Source organism: Mchenga conophoros, linkage group LG3 (genome assembly GCF_057382185.1).
Source record: "Mchenga conophoros isolate Kocher_MC1m ecotype Shallow Benthic linkage group LG3, M_conophoros_male_GT1.1, whole genome shotgun sequence".
Taxonomy (NCBI): Eukaryota; Metazoa; Chordata; class Actinopteri; order Cichliformes; family Cichlidae; genus Mchenga; species Mchenga conophoros.
In genome coordinates, this window is record NC_140528.1 from 67,482,204 (window position 1) to 67,500,124 (window position 17,921).

General features: G+C 39.7%; 1 protein-coding gene across 3 annotated transcripts in view; it reads right to left on the reverse strand.

Moving 5' to 3' along the window:
- Positions 1 to 17,921, reverse strand: part of arap2 (ArfGAP with RhoGAP domain, ankyrin repeat and PH domain 2) — a 167,618-nt gene that overhangs the window by 82,481 nt on the left and 67,216 nt on the right. For all 3 annotated transcript variants that reach the window (XM_085266827.1, XM_085266829.1, XM_085266828.1), the window contains exons 11-13: positions 10,781 to 10,980; positions 3,099 to 3,184; positions 2,712 to 2,894 (exon numbers count right to left, since the gene is read on the reverse strand). In XM_085266827.1, coding sequence (XP_085122953.1) covers positions 2,712 to 2,894; positions 3,099 to 3,184; positions 10,781 to 10,980 — 469 coding nt within the window. The remainder of the gene's footprint in view (positions 1 to 2,711; positions 2,895 to 3,098; positions 3,185 to 10,780; positions 10,981 to 17,921) is intronic.

Genomic DNA, 17,921 nt, shown 5'->3' on the forward strand with positions numbered 1-17,921 from the left:
GTTTTACCGCCTTTATTCTTCAACACAGTCTGAACTCTCTTAGTCAAGCTTTCTTGTCATTTCTTTAAGCAGACTTCAGGAATAGTTCTCTGCGCGTCTTGAAGGGCATTCAGAGCTCTTCTTTGGATGTTTCTGCCGTTTGTTCGGTTCTCTGTCAAGATGATCCTACACTGCTTCAATAACGTTGAGGTCCGGGCTCTGGGGAGACTAATCCAAGACTGATAGTGTTTCACTGAGTGTTTTTCTATCCAAGTATGCTTTTACTGCACTGGGAGTGTGTGTGAGATCATGGTCAAGCTGGAAAATGAAGCTGTTGTCAAGCAAACGTATTATGTGGCGAATCAAAATCTGATGGTACATTTCTGTGCTCATAATTCCTTAAATTTTGACAAGATCTCCAACACCGCCATGCTTAACTAATGACTCTGGACACTCCCCTTATAATTCTCTCGGTTTTTTATTTAGCCACCAACTCATTAAGTTACTGACTTTTAACAAAGTGCCTAAAGATACAATTTTCAGTAAAAATGTATGAAAAAGCAGCCAGTGTCCAACTACTGCTGCTCAAGAGTGCTGGGTTCCTTGGACGAAATACAAAGAATTGAGGTGTGGCTCAAGACTTTTGCACAGTACCACCACTGCAGATAGTGTAGACAGTGCAGCCTACAAACACACCAACACCAATAGCGGTAATGTCAGTAAACTGGCATATCAGCTGAACTCTTCTTCACAGAAAACCGTTCATGAAGTCATTTATTTATGACTGCCACTACACCTCAGAACATGACTTCTATAGCTTCAGTTTCAGTTGGTGCTTCTTTTGCTCCAGTACATCCATACATAAAATACTTAATGATATTTTATTAATCACTGACTCAGGAGACCCAGCTGTGCTCCTGCTCCTAGACTTAACTGCAGCCTTTGATACTGTTGACCACAGCATTCTGATCTCCCGTTTGGAGCAATGTGGTATCAAAGGTATCCCCTTGGAATGGTTTAGGTCGTACCTCTCCGAGAGGACTTTTTCCGTGAGCCTTGATGATTTTATTTCTTCCCCAGCTCCTTTTACTTGTGGTGTCCCGCAGGGTTCCGTATTAGGCCCAATTCTTTTTTCAATCTACATGTTGCCCCTAGGCCTAATCTTTAGGAAGCATAACATCTGCTTTCACTCATATGCCGACGACACCCAGATTTATCTTCAGTTTAATAGAAACACCTCCACGCCCATGGAATCGCTAGTCAAATGTCTTGACGAAGTTAAAACCTGGATGGCCTCAAATTTTTTTACCTTCAACCAGGATAAAACTGAGGTAATTATTTTTGGACTGAGCTGTAATTTCAATGCCCCTGATTTGGACTTATGCAACCTAACATGTGCTGTTAAAACGCATGTAAAAAACCTGGGGGTTTCCTTGGATAGCAAACTTACATTCGAGAAACAAATTAATTCAGTTGTCCAGCAGTCCTTTTTTAAATTAAGGCTCCTATCCAAAGTGAGATCTTTTTTATCTTTTAGAAATTTGGAACGAGCAATTCATGCGTTTGTTTTATCTCAACTGGATTACTGCAATTCACTATATGTGGGTGTCAGTCAGTCCAGCTTGCCCATATGGAAAAGATATATATAAATCTTATAAAGTTTTTATCTGTCTTGTATGAAACTTGTATGAAAAGCATACAAGAGTGAAAACACATATAAGATCCCTTGAAAAATTATATAATGAAACTTGTATGTTTTGTATACTTACTAAAAAAATATATGAAAGTAATGAGAAAGTGGCCACTTTCATGAGTAAATCATATATGTTTTTACTATTTCTTTTCCATATGGGTGGCCCGGCTCCAACTTGTACAGAATGCTGCAGCTCGCCTTTTGACTTGTGTGAAGAAACACCAACATATTACTCCGGTGCTTGCTTCCCTTCATTGGCTTCCAGTGCGTTTTAGAATTAAATTCAAAATCTTACTTTTGACTTATAAAGTGCTAATTGGCCAGGCACCGGACTATTTGTCTGACCTATTGCAGCTTTATACGCCCTCTAGTACAGCGGTCCCCAACCTTTTTTGCGCCACGGACCGGTTTGTGCCCGACAATATTTTCACGGACCGGCCTTTAATGTGTCGCGGATAAATACAACAAAATAAAACTAGTACCGGTACCGAAAAAAATAAGATTTATTCATAACACACGTGAAAAGACCCAGGAAAACAGAGTTAATGAAAAAAACGATAACAAAATAACGCTAAAACCAATAAAAACCCTGAAAACCATACATTTCACACCCGAGTCTCACTCTCGCAGCCCGGTACCAAATGACTCCGGTCCGTGGCCCGGGGGTTGAGGACCGCTGCTCTAGAGCCCTTCGATCAAGCGATCACCTGCTACTTACCTTACATAAGTCTAGGATGGTTCATAGAGGAGATCGGGCATTTGCGGTTGTGGCACCGAAAATGTGGAATGATCTACCTCTCCACATTAGAAAGGCCCCAACTGTTACTCTTTTTAAATCGCATCTTAAAACATATTTTTTTACTCTGGCTTTCGAAACTGTATGAGAGTTCTTATTCTTATTCTTCTATCCTAATTTTCTTTTAATTTTCTGTCATTGTTTAACTGTTACGCTGTACAGCACTTTGGTCAGCTCCCTGTTGTTATTAAACGTGCTTTATGAATAAATAAATGAAATAAATGAAATCCATCATTTCTGTACCTTGTTTAGATGCTCCAGGTCATTAAAGCCCTCCAGGACACTCGTGTACTTCCTTTCCCTGTATTTCCTGCGGATAAATGTGGCCCGCTGCTCTGCAGAAGCCTCTCTGTAGAGATCCTCCTCCAGGGGGAGATTAGCAGCCCAGAAACTGTTAGCATTCTTGTTCCCCACTTCCAGAAAGAGCTAAGGGGTTGCAAAACATGTACAAAGTGACACGTTTGGATGAGAATTATTTGCAGAGGTATTACTGTGATTTGAAATGACTATTGATCATCATTGCGGAACTGTCAAGCATCTTCCCAGTCTTTTAGATTAGTTCTAGTACAATGGATACGCTTTCATATAATGGGATTAGGTAAAGACAGGAGTAACACACATGTCATTTACCTCCACTAGTTCATTGCTCCAGACACTGCTGTCCAACTTCAGGCTCCGCACTTTAGAAATACTTGGCCCGAGAGAGCGGTGCTGTCCTGGCACACATGAAGACACGGTCATCAATATTAGTGCACAGCCACACAAACAGACTCACACATTCATTTCCCCATTGGGTTCACAAGGCTCTCTCAGGCTACATTTTTGTTCCTGAAAACGTCACATTAAATAGCAAAAATAACGATTTACATATATGCACAGTGTTCTCCTCGGCGTGCTGAAACACACACCAAATGCTGGTGATGGAATAAACAATAAACAGGCAGTTACAAGATGGAGAAACAGAGCATGACTGCGAGCTCGTTCGCTCACTCACAACAGACATATTTAGTCCCCTCAGCTCTCCTAATTGGAAATGAAAGCAGAGAACGAGGGCCATTAATTGCTAATGAATCATGAGTAATTCATTGTGTTTGTTGGTCGGCCTGTTTATTTGGGTGAACGAGAGGCTTCTGGGGTTGCTTATGGCCAAAGACAGAGCACACATGCATAATACATTAGACAGAAACATGCTGTATGTGTGAATGTGAATTATTGTCCTGTGTGTAATGGCGGATAATTTTATATTTAGATTTGGCATGATCTCATTACCGTCTTCTATTCGCTAGTAGAGCAGCTGTAAATGAAAATGAGGGGCTATGAGCTGTGAAAAGCTATATTGACACAGTTCAAGAGAACACAAGTGGGAGAAGTCTGAGTTATAAGCCACTTAAGAGATTTCTTTTTACAAAAGCTAACTAGGAAGTCATTTTTTATAACTAGTCAATATTTGCATTACTTACATAGGCATAGTAGCACTACCCTGCATGTATTTTTATTATTAAGCCGTGTGCCATTCATAAAAAAAATTATCACTCACCAGGACACATAACTGACAGGTCTAATTGCTCCCAGACTGGATTTTGAATCTGATATGCCAAGACATGTCTCATTTTGGTCAGGCTTGATGTGATCAGTTGGTGCATTCATTAGAGACAAAAGGACGGTGCCACCCTTCCTGTCACAGCAGTTTTGAGTCTATACGCTTTCTTTCATGGGCATCTAGACAGAACCACATTTATACTACCTCTAAGATTTATAGACATCTTTCCTCATCAGCACCAATAACTATGAACTCTGAAGTCATTTCATTTTAAATGTCACTTCACATGCAGTTTCATAGGGGAGTTTTAAAGTGGTCACAAACGCGACGTATGCTACGTCATCCAAACGTTAGTGGACCCAGTGTTAAATCCTGTGGAACGCCATGTTCACTTTCAAACCTCATTCGGTATCTCACTATTGGAAGCGTCTTCTGGCATGAAAAAGCGGGTAACTAAATGTTTCCCTTTTAGTTAATTTGGTGAAGTCAGATCAGGGACTTCATCAATATCAAGTATATCAAAATTAAATGTGATGTTAATTTAAAATCCACACTCTATCTGAAGTTATAATTAAGGTTAGGAGTTGAACATAAATGTCTTACCCTATTAAGAAAGCCTGCGTAAAGATGATCCAATGTATTATTTAAACAATATTATTAGTTCAACAAACTCAGATCTATAAACATGTCAAATTTCAAATATCTTTCTAGGAGATATCACACACCTCTGTTCTTGTTTTACTTGGCAAATCAATAAATCTGATCAAATCAGGGCCTTAGTTTGCCGCTTAGATTGATTCAATCAAATTAGTGCAATAACAATACCTATGGGAACATTGACATCCTTGAAAGAGTGACCTTTATCCTAATAAGATGATTCCTCTTTATAGCAGATGAAATGTTTCTTAAGTTGTAGCTCAGTCACAATAGACTTAAAATTGACTGGTAACCTCTTTGCCATTAAGAACAATCTGCTTTTTCCTGGTAATTGCTTGGAATGTTTTAGCATTTGGCGACTAACTACAAGTAGTTGTGGCAACCAACTGGTCACTCAGTGGTTGACCTCTGGGCGATCACTTTAGATTAAAAGGTCGGTTGCATGGGTCGAGTGACGGAAGGCAACTTGTCTCCAAACGATTGCAGTGCAGCTTGGACTGACTGATAGATTTCCAACACAATACACTCAATCTAAAAATAAGTTCAACTTGTGACTTAGCTGGTTGTACTCTGGTTATATTCCTAGTAACTATGCAATTAAATCAGCAGCCTTCAGCAACTACGTCACTGTTTTTAAAGGAATGTCAGAACTTCTGTTTCAGGTCTACGAAGTTCTGGCTGAACTCTGAATGAACAAAGTTGATGTGAATCTCTGCAACCTGTCCAAGGTATACCCTTGGACAGGTTGCAGAGATTCACTGAACTGAACTGAACTTTGTTCATTCAGAGTTCATCCTTTTGGAAATGCAAAACAGATTTGCAATTTTCACTGATTTATAACAGTGAATCAATTTGTTAATGCAAACAGATTTCTTCTAATTGCCAACTTAGCCCTATTCAACCACATCCTGACACCAAGCTGAGTCCACCTTATTGCTGCTTTATCATCATCTCCATTGTGCACCAAAGTGTCTTCGAAAATTATATCTGACTACGAGTGGTTACAATCATTTCAAAGGAAGTGAGATTGGAAGTTCATTTTACACAAATGCACTAATTCTGGTCATGCCGCAGACTCCAACCACTCTTTTCCTTAGTGTGACTGTAGCATTAGACCCAAAAGACAAAAAAGAAAAGAAAAGATAACCTTCTTCCCTGCCATTAAGACAATTTATTTTTTTATTCTCTACACATATTGAGGGTGGATACAGCAGTGGGGTCTAGGGTTACATTTAAATCTGTTTTCTTCCCAATCTCGAAAAATACACTGAAATGTCAGGGATAATAACAGTCTTGGAGATCAGAAGTCCAACTTGACAAATGAAGGCCAAAGAGTAAGAGTCTGTCCCTGTGAAGGAGTGAAACTATTTTATTCGGGGTGCTTGCAGCAGAGTATTGCCATGCTACATCCACAGAACCTTTGCAACACCACAGGACCATTTTCACTTGTGTAAGGGTAATGAAGCTGAAAGAATCGTGCATGTGCATGTGCCGCCAGGTATACAGTGAGATCGTCTCATATAAATAGGCTGCTGTAAATGTCTTCATATTTCCGGTGGAAAAAAAACAACACACAAAAAGGCATTCCCAACACTGCAGCTTTCACACAAAAAAATTAAATAAATAAAAAAATTAATGCTCAACCCACCAAGGACTTCACCCCCAATTAAAAACTTTCCCGGTGACTCCATCCACATCACACGGAGTACTTTTTAACCTTGTGTGCTTGTGTGGATTCCCCCTCCTTCCCCTCTCGACCCCTTCACTCAGTGACAACTCATGAGGAAGCAGAGCAAGACAATGAACCCTGTAATTTCACATTGCCATGGCAACTGTTGCCAGTGGACATGCCTACAAGTTGCATCTTGGGTTAAAGAAGTTTATTGCATTATATGTGTGAAGCACAGCATAAGGTCTTTGAAGCACTGTCATTTCCTATGGCAGCCGTCTTGAGTAGTAAGCATAAGGACACAAAGAAATGAGTGCATAGATGGAGAGGTGAGTTAATTTAATGAGGAAATAAAATAAGAGAGAAATGTGGGATTGACCTGAAGCCTGTAAAATCGGGGCATGGTCACCGTGACATCAGCAAAGTGAATCATACACAACCATCAAGAAGCCTTGATCTTAGCATTTTGCATAATATTACCTTGAGCTTTTGGAGGTAGAGGAAAAAGTGGATTGCTAAGTTATTACATCTGTAGTGTATGGGTGCATTGCACATACAAAAATACAGACAAATTACATGAAATACACTCAAGATGTGGCCTGACATCTTGGAAGGGTGTTAGCTCATTTAATCAGACAGTAAGCCATGCTGTTTATCAGACAACTGCACCAATGCTCAAAACACGGATAAGGTTTAGTTCAGTAACTTGAATTACCAGACAGCTAGCTGCTATAGTTACACAGCATAAATAACGCATCAGGTAAGTGTTATCAGGATTTAAATGGGTTAGTAATATTAAGACGTTATTTAAAAAAGAAAGGAAACCCCAGACAGTTACTAATAGTTTTTACCAACTTTTTAACAAACAAATAAAAATATTTTAGTAAGATCAGTCAGATCCTGTTGAGAAAACAACAGCTAAAATATACTTGAGAAATAGGTCTGTGTAGCTTCTCAGTCGTCAGGTCATGGTGATCTAAGGAGCCTGGAAAGAAAAGTGACTGGATTTTAAGTTTCACCTCTCATCTGAGAACCTTCTTTAGTTCTAAAACCAAATGACCAAACTACCCAAGAAGTAATAACCTTCACTTCTCACATCAACTCAGTGGACAGAAACAAAGTTCACCAGGGAAGATACAAAGGATAACAGTTTCTCATTTCTGGACTGTGCTGCGCTCACTGAGGAGAATGGAAACCTCAACATTGAAGTTTACCAGAAGACCAGTACCTACTCTTAAACTTGGAGTAATTAAGACCCCGCAACACAGGGCATAAAACGTTCCCTCTAAGCTTGAAGGGAAAGAAAAGGAACATACACGTAGAGAAAACTCTTAAAATATGTGGTTATCTTGATTGGGCTTTCATCAAATCAGAAAAGATGCCCAGTAAACAAGGTCAGACACCAACTAGGGCGAATCAGAAGGACAAACAGAATACTGTCATTCCTTATGTAGCAGGTTTATCAGAGAAACTCAGGAGAATTTTCTCCAAGCATGACATCCCCAGTGTATATCAGACACAGCCATAGACTCAGACAAAAAATGGGTCATCCCAAGGACAAAACTCCCAAACACAAACTAAACAACGTAGTGTGTGCAGTGCAGCGAGGAGAGCTCAGAACTCAAGATTGGAGAGACCAAACAGCCACTTCATAAAGGCATGGCACAACATAGAAGAGCCACCTCCACAGGACAAGACTCAGCTGTACGTCTACATCTAAAGGATAAAGGTCACTCTTTCAAGGATGTCAATGTTCCCATTTAGGACATCGAAGACAGATGGTTTGAAAGAGGAGTGAAAGAAGCCATCCATGTGCACAGTGAACGGTCATCCTTGAACAGAGGGGGTGGCTTACGACACCAACTGTCTGCCACCTACAATCCAGTTTTGAGATCCCTTCCAAGACGCCTCTACAACCACTCACATCATGTGTCAGTTCATCTCAATAAGTCACATGATAGGGCGAGGTAAGGTCCCGCAATGGTTTTACCCCAAACCTCTGCTGATAATGACCCGCACCCTTTTTCTCACCATGGCTCATTAGATACAGCACATGTGAGTCAACGGCCCTCTAAAGATACAACTCCAACTAGAGCTGGAGAACTCTTAGAACCAAAGAAGCTTCTCAGATGAAACGCCTTCAAGAAACTTAAAGTAGTCCAGGCATCTTCTATCCAAGCTCCTTAGATTACTTTAGAAATAAAAGTTGTTGTTGTTTTTTTTTTTTAAATAAAAAAATTCAAAGATAATTAGAAGACCGGGCAAGGTTATCTTACAAAGTGTTCAAGGTAGACGCGGACAGTATCCAAAAACATCTTTGAACAAATGCATGTATTACTGCATTTGTGATTAGATAACACTGTAAATATTAATGAACAGAGAAAAAAATCACTATTATTAATTTAATACTCTCTGAATATAACAGACCCTATCAATTCTTAAAGTGTATGTAAACACAGAGAAAATACTGCAGTTTTAAGCTGTTCATATCAAAGACTGAAGCTGAAGAATATTAAAATCCATTCAGTCTTAGCATGAAAAGACGAAAAGCCAATCTGGGATCATTTTTACCATTAGCCTCCTCATTACTTCTTTCCTCTTCCTCTTGTTCAGCATTTCTCTTTATTGTGCATGACAATAAAGCAGATCGCTAATTAAAAGCATGAGCAGTCACTGGTATTCCAAATGGACCACAGCCCAATTTAAAATAGAGCACAGTGTGAGGACAGCTTCCCTCGTAGCAAATATCCACCCCTCCTGCTCCCGGCGTGCCGACAAAATGTAATATTAAACACCTCAGCAAATGAAATCATTTAAGGCTGTTTGAAAGGAGATGTTGGATATCTGATGTGTACCAATTACACAGGCTTTGCACAGGTGAGGTGAAGAATTGCATTAAATTGCATGACTCTGGGAGAAATCTGGAGCGGGAAGATGGGGTGTATAGGCATGCACACACAAATAAAAAAAATAAAGAAAAACACCTACACACCAACAAGATATCCCTGCACATCAAGCATGGCTGCCACGTCTCTCTAATCATGTTTAGCGGGTCAAGAAGGAGTTCAGGATCCCCCAAGTTCTCGCCTGTGGCTTAATCTTTGTTGTCATTTCATCTGAGCCATCCAGTATAGCCAAACAGATTAGAGAGGCCAGAGGCCAGACGCCAACTCCCATATGTGGCTTATCACCTGAGATCTTATTCCAAAAGAGCCTCCTGGTCAGAGCACACGCTCAGACAGGCACACACATCAGACCACACATGCACAGAGAGGAGCCGAGCACTAACATGCATCCCTTTTTAATTTGGCACGTCTCTGAGCATCAGTCATAACTTTTTACACGCGGTGTGGTGTTTATTTTTTTTCTTTCCATAAGTTATGACTCCAGAGAGACACGAGGAAATAATATTCTGCTGGCATTTCCAGCTGGTTTGCTTTGTGCCTTGCTTGTGAGCTTTTATAGCCACATAGTGCAAACTTGTGATTCCCCCCAAACACACATGAATGGTTGCACATGTGTATGTTTTCTCCCACTGAAAATGCTACGTCCAGATAAACAGTCAACTTTAAGGATAGTAAAAAGCACACCGGCTGCTTATTAACCATTTTAAAGCATCTATTAAAGTCGTCATTACTTTATTGCAGAACTCTACATTATAAGAGTTCAATTCAACAAGCTCATTTAACTTTATTTATAAGAAGTATTTAGATAAATCATTTTTAATTTGATTTTTTTTTCATTTAAGCAATTTCAATGAGGTTTTCGTTTAGCAGTTTCACCTACAGATTGCCAGCAACCTCCAACGACCACTCGCCAACTGGTCAAGGAATATAGTTGTTTCCCAAGTGAGTGAAGGTTGCTCACTGGTTTGTAGGCCTAACAAACCAGTGAGCATTTATGGGGCCTCACTAAGGCCTTAGAAAGACTTTTAATCATAATTAATTTATAACAACTTCCACATCTGCTACTGATACGCAGTATTTAAATTATTACTCTACAATAACTAATAGGGGTTAAAACCACCGTGCTACTGATATGTCTGCAATTAAACAATTAGTTATTGGCAAACATACCTAACATAGGGTGTTGCCATTAATCTGCAGTAGTTGTTGCATTAGCTGACAAATATTACAAGGCCCAGGGCTTGTTTCCATCATATTTCCCAGAAAAAATTTAAAGATTATCTGATTCACAGCCATAGAAAACATTTTTATGTGTTTTCATCATTCAGCTGCTTAAATATAATAATCCAAGGATCCATCCTCATAGATGAGGAATCGCAGCTTTTAAATTAACCCTGTTGACGGGCGGCTTTCATTGGCACAAAAATGTGACTCTGAAAAACATTCATGTACATTATGTTTATTATCAGCAGCATGCCCACCTCCATCCAGCATGTGTGTGTCTGCACAAGAAGCAGAGAAGCATACCTGTGTTCCTTACCTGCGCATTTCTTACAGATGACCACACCCAGATTGACCGACGCCCACTCCGGCTGCGGCGCGCGGCAGTCGGCGCAGCTTCTATTGGCCTCTTTAAACCAGATCTTCTCTGCCACTTCATAGTCGTAGAGTGTCTCGGCAATCGATTCTTTCACTGCTTCAATCCACTCCTGCTTCTCGCGTTCTGACTCGGCCGTGAAGCTGCAACAATTGATTTTTTTATTTTATTTTTTGCCCCCACCCAACACATACCTCACTGTTATTAATTTGATTTGAGAGAGCAATTAAACAGCACAGTATCGCTTGGCAGGGGTTACGGGGGTGTGCAGTATTTGGAGTAGTTTTGGAGGGGAACGGGGGTGCTAAGTGTGTATGCCTACGTGTGATTGCAATAGCTTTGGTGAAATTGATAGGGGGGAGGGAAGGGGGCAGGTAAATCAATATGTCTCACCATGCACCTCTAAAATCTATAAAGTTCTAATGCGGGAGTGTTTTTTTCCCCCTTTCTTTCAGGATATTATTTCTACATTAGACCCAGAAAAGTTAAAAAGTGCTGATGGAAAAAAAAAAAAGGATAAACATAACCCATTTATAGCTTCAATATATATGTATATATTTTTAAATCAGATTTACACTGTTGCTCCAGCACGAGTTGGAGCAAGAGCTCTGTAAATCTGAAAAAGGCTAGGCAAAGGAGTGAGATGAGCTTGGCAATACAGATGGTGCTCCTTCTGTTGACATGGGTGCAGTAAGTGAAATTACTGCCACATGATGGCAATTTGTTAGTTGTAGCCAAGCGCATTAAGAATATTTGGGAGAATACATCATTAACAGTCACTTAGGTTTACATGCACTATAATAACCCAGCTACAATGATGAGAGCAAATATTTCAATCTACTCATGTTGCTCTCATTAATTTTCCAAAGTAAATAGATTTTTTTTTTGGTGCGCACACACACACACACACACACACACACACACACACACACACACACACACACACACACACACACACACAGTATAAGTCTGTTACTACCTAACAAGCCCTCATGCAGACATCTTGCAGGGACAGAAAGCAGAGGTTTCCAATGAGGAAGACAGTGTTTCATTTTGCGTGCATTTTGAAGAAGAAGCTGCTGAAAGTAATGACTATCTCAGTATTATCTAAATGTATTCCAAATGTGCGTAACAAGCAGCCTGTGTGCACGTATAAGCTGAAGCAGGAGCAAGCAAGAGACAAAGAGACAGGCAGGGGGAATGACAGATAGACAGAGATATAAAACTGAGGGGAAAGAGACGGAGAGCACCCTAGCTTGACTGAAAGAAGCACTTAGACAAGAGAAATGGGACCAGCGGTCTCCATGGTAACCTGGCAACCAGTGTAAAGTAAGACTCAAGATGTTGAGTCAGAGGGGTGTGGGTGAGGGTGGGTGGGTGAGTGTCGAGGTGAGGGTAGCCTAGAGCAGAGGATGTGCACCAGGCCAGCCTCGCCCAAGTAACCCAGGCGAGATCGATAGGTTGATTGGGTTCAGCTGTTCTGTGCCCACTGGTCTCTGCCCGGGGCCCATCAAAAGAGATGACTGCTCACACCGTCTGCTCAACTGCAACACGGCCCCGGAAAAACCACAAAGGGACCGATGGGAGGCGGCACAGGAGTATGTGAAGGTGTCAGAGTTTTTTCAGATATGAAGTGAAGGCTGGGTCAAAAGTAAGGCCATAAAACAGACTGCAGCTTTAAGGACAACAGACGTTAAACGGAAGGAAAATAAAATAATTTTGAATGGAAATTTGAATCATACACCTAGTTTTCTGTTAATGAAGACCTCCAAAAATGGATGAGATTGAGAGGTTATACTGCTTTACAAGCTAATGGTAAATAATTTCTTGCATCTGCACTGTAAGTTGGACATTTTACAAGCAGTCTTGTATTCTGATGAAATCTGTCAATTACCCTTACCAGCAACAGCTACAACCTTATATCCTCTGGTGCTATTTCATGCTGCTTCCATGTAATTATCTGGCCATTTAGAAAAGCTGAAAGTCATTTAATCGAGGGCCTTAAATCACACCCTTAGGCAGTAATAATAGCAAGTAGCTACTAAATACTTGCTATTATTATTGCAGAAGTGCTTTTCACACAGTCAAGTGTGGCTACATTCAGTGCTTTACTCAAATAAGGTTAAAAAGTTGAGTGTGAAACAAAGGCTATCATAGTTAGCTGAAACTAACCTAAAGAAGAAAACTAGGTGCGCAAAACCTAAACCTTAAAATAAATAAAAACTACATTCCTGAGAAACATGAAGACACAATACCAGTAAAACCAAACTTTCTTAGTAACGCTAATGCTAGCTAGCTAGCCAGTTAGCAATGTTCTATCTCTTTTTGATGTCATGGCCCCCTTTGGGAATAAATAGTGTAGCGTGCTGGCAAGTCCTGAAAATTCTGCACAGGTGGCTGTTCAGCCGTATAAAAGACAGATATAGCCCTTGCAATGTTGTCCACCAGTTTCTGGACTCAATTCATATTTTAAAGCCTAGCATTTTGTCTGTAGCAATGTTGGTTATTTGGAGCTATGAGTTACCATATTCGGACAAGAAATTGGATTTCTAACTTATCAGCTAAGCCTACTAAAGTCAGTCAGCAAGCTGAATCCATACACTGTAAGGATGGGATGCTCAACTATATGGAAAATAGCACTGCGCCATAAATCTAAAATCCTAATCTTTCCATTCTAGTGCTTTCCATCCAATTGTCATGAAAGTTTTGGGGTTGTTACTTTAAAAGAGGCCATACACACAATCTTTTAGTATTTACATATAAACACAAAGCCAACAACACAATGCAAAGCTGAAAACCAGCTCAAAAAGACTTCAAAGCAATCGGCATGTTGATTCTATTCTAGAAAACATGGGGGGGAATTCAGGCTACAATACGATATCGCCACTCATTAAAGTTGTAGACCAGGGGTGGGGGAACTCCAGGCTTCAAGGTTACAAACGTTCTTTTTAAAAATGCAAAGTTGTGTACTGTAGTTAATCATAGGATTAACTTGCTTTTGGAGCCAGGCTCAAACAGCTATAGGTTCTACATTTTTAGTCACTTCAAGGTTGACATTATTTCCACCCATGGAAGTGAATCCTGAAGATGGTCGAGTCCATGGAAATATATAAATGTTTTTATAGAAATTTACTGAATGTTGGGAAGAATGGTTAATAAAATTGGTGTAAATACATTACTCGTGTGCCATCTTCTTTTCCAATAAAGCTTAATGCCCCTCACGTCCGTCGATTAAATCTAAGCTAAGAGACATTTAACTAGGAAATGAGGAAAACAATTTCTTTGAGATATAGATAGCAAACGATTTCTTTGTCAGGTACAATGACATCCTAGAGTCTTCATGTTACTCTGAGCACAATGTGATATTTTTATAATTGGGTTTGTAGTCTTTATAGTAAGTTAAGCAGCTCATCTAGCTCCATATTTCATCTGAAATACAGAGTGAACAAGAAGAAAAGTCAAGCAATTCCATTAAATAAGACCCTCTAACAGTAAGTTTCAAATGCCCTACATGGCCTTCATGGTCCGCTCTCTGAAGTCAGCTTCAAGATTCCTCATTCACCCAAGGATTTAATTTGACTCCCCACTCATGAAAATGTATTTTACACAAAAAGCCCTATGACTATCAAATTTGGTAATCCAATTTTGAAGTCTAGTGGCTTGACATTCTCAGTTTCTCTGGCTTGTTATATGAGAAATAGTTTTTGTTAAACATAGCACTTATATATTGAGTAACAGCCAGTTTAAGATGGAGAACCTCAATATTTCTTGAAAAATTCATCTGGCCATGACAACTAGTCACTCCCAGAGGTGTTTATTACGGAGAGAGTGACACACTTTTAACTGTGGATAATCAATACAGCCCCTATGACCTTGACAAGAAACCAACAAACATCGCTTCTTAGAGTTGCCCTCCTTTACAGAGAGAATCCCACAGAGCTCATATCCTGCAGTCTAAAAATTTATTTAACCACGCGTCACTGACACCACTAAATTGACCGTGTTATTCTACATGAGTGGCATCTATCATTATGTCCATCTGCAATGTTATTAATGAACAAAATCACTAAGAGATAATAATAAAAAAAAATTTAAAATCACCCATCTGTGTAAAATGATCTACAATAGAGAAATGTCCAACTCCTTAAAAGTCTTTTCATTTGTACCCCGAAGACCTTATTGGGCCTTGTGTACCATAATCGACTGCATCGGTGCATCAAGGCCTGTAGCTCTGCTGAAGTCCAGCCCAGAATGCTTTGATAGTAGCTTCAGCTCATCTGTATTTTTTGGCTTTGATGTGTTTCATCTAGGGCTGCACGATTTTGCATAAAATGAGAATCACGATTTTTTGGCTTAGAATTAAGATCACGATTCTCTCACGACTTTCTTTTCCAGTATAAATATTTATTGCGCTTATTGACCCTTTAAGACCTACCATAGAACCAAGTCCGCCACAGCTTATATTATATTTTTACATGCTGTGGAGCCATTTTTGGGAGCATTTTAAGTTGATATACATCAATACAACCATTATAGCCCAGATTTTAATAATATGTATGTATTAAGTGCATAGTAATTACATAAATTGCAAAAAAGTGCAATAAACTACAAATAAATTGAAAATCGTTTTTGTTTTTTTAAGATATATTTCTAGTTAGAGAAATTTAAGAGGCTTATCCCTCAAAACTGTAAATACAAAAAAGTTGCACAAACTAGTTTCCTACCACAGGAAATTTATTTTAAGTGTCTTCATAGTTTTATTTTTGAAATACACCAATTTTCACATACTGCAGGAAAAACGAAAATAAATATTATAATGCAAATTTGCAAAAAAAAACAGCATATGCATAAAAATAAACTATTTCCAGCAGTGCAATATGAGTCCTAAGCATCCCAGAAACGACACAGAAAGACAAAGTCAAACATAACTTTTAAAAACACAAGTATGGGCTCATAAGGCCAGATGGTAAAAAACTACATTTCCACAAAATGACGTCACTTCCGGTTCCTGGCAGGTCAAGGGGGACATGCGATAGTTCGCGTTGATGGACGTAGGAAGTGTTATGAACAGCTGATCGGATCGGCAAAGCGTGCTTCTGGAATATTATGTTTTTGTTGCTGCAAGTGCTTTTTATGCAATTTTTGCAAAGCTATATGTGGAAGGAAACCCTGACTTAGGACAAGCTGATGGCATAAGATGTAAGTACAACTCCTCCGGTTTCATATGCAAAAAAAATTATTGCGCTAGCTTACGTGATTGCAGAGCTACCGGGATTTAAAAATAGTTACGCAAAATGGAGCGTGTCCGCTCCGACCGGCTTTAAAGGGTTAACTGCACATCAACTTCGTAACAGTTGAGATTGAACATAAAAACAATAAATAAACATAAAAACAACAAATGTCTCACGTTTTGTTGTTGCCGCAAAATGTTGTACTGCTTGAAATTCCGTCTCCACCGTTGCTCGACGCTGCGTGTATAGAGCAGGTAGTGCAACAATAGAAAAATAGTTGCGGGACGGCACTGTGTAGCGTTTGTCTAGGGTGTTGATCATTTTCCTAAATCCCTCGTTTTGCACAGTGTTGATGGGAGCCATATCTTTGGTCAGGTGATAAGTAATAGCCTCCGTAATTTCTTTGTGCCTGCGGGAGTTCGACGGGTATAGGGAAGCGCTGTTCCCGTTATTGATATTTGGGTGGTTGACCGGGACGGATTTTCTCCTGTCACTTTCTCGTCATCCCTGACGTGCTCTCCGTTGTTTTTTCCCTGCTAATTTTAGCATCACACGGCACAGCTTCTGTACCACGTGGTATAAGGCTCCGCCCTTGTCATTTGTTGAGCAGGAAGAGTGAGCGCTTGTTTTCATGCAGATTACGTCCCGGATCAAAATGCAGTACAATCGTCGTCTTTTTTTTTTTTTTTTTTTTTTTTTAATCGTTGTCATTTGGAAATGAGATCGCACATAAGTATGAATCGAGATCGCGATTTTCTAACGATTAATCGTGCAGCCCTAGTTTCATCTTGACAAAAGATTGTTTTTTGGGGGTTCCTATCAGTTGGTTTGCCAGTAAAGCACAGTAATAACATGAGCAGCAAACCATGTGGTAGTAGTTTTGGCAATATCTCCATACAGCTTGTTGGAAGATGGAAACGTTGTCCAAAACTTGGCAGATTTTGCGTTGGCTTTGGACACGATGAAACACAGTAGACCAACCGCCAAGAACACCAGCAGATAACACAGTACCCCAGATCATGACAGGTTGTGGAAACTTCATAGTGGACGTCAAAAATCGTGGATTATGTGCCTCTCAGCTCTTCCGTCAGGTTCTTGGACCTTGGCTTCAAAATGAAATCCAAAATTTACCTTCTTCTGAAAAGAGGAATGCTAACTAAGTATGAGTCCAGTTCTTTTTCCCTTTAGCCCAGATAAGATGCCGATATTGTCGCTGGTACATGAGTGGCATGGCATTAGCAACACAACAGCTGGAGCTCCTTTCCAGAAGACCTTACAAGACTGTGCGTGTTGGTGCTTGATGCACTGAAACCACCCTCAGTCCCCCTATGGAAAGCTCCCAAGTTCTTGACAATCTTCTCAAGACTACAGTCATCCCTGTTACTTGTACACATTTCTTTTCCAGTCAGCTTACCATTAATATACTTCAGTAGAGAACTCTGAACAGCCAGCCTTTCAGCAATGACCTCCTATGGCGATCCTCCTTGTGCAGGGTGTTAATTATCATGATCTGGACACCTGTTGAATCAGCAGTCTTTCCCATGATGATAGTTCTTAGGACTTAACTAGACTGAGAGATGCACTGTGTTTACACTGTGTGAAAAGTAATTTACTCCAACTTGAAATAAAATGAAATTCTAATAATCTGAGATACTGGATTTTTTATTTTTCATGACTCACAAAGCATATTCATCAAAAATAAAACATAAAAGACTTGAATTTCTGCACATGAGATGTAATACATATTTGAACATGTATCCTTTTCAATTAAACTATGAAAAAATAAATTTTTAAAGATTTTCTCGCCTTTTGTGGGGTTTTTTTACTTTTTATTTTTTAGATGAACTAGTAGA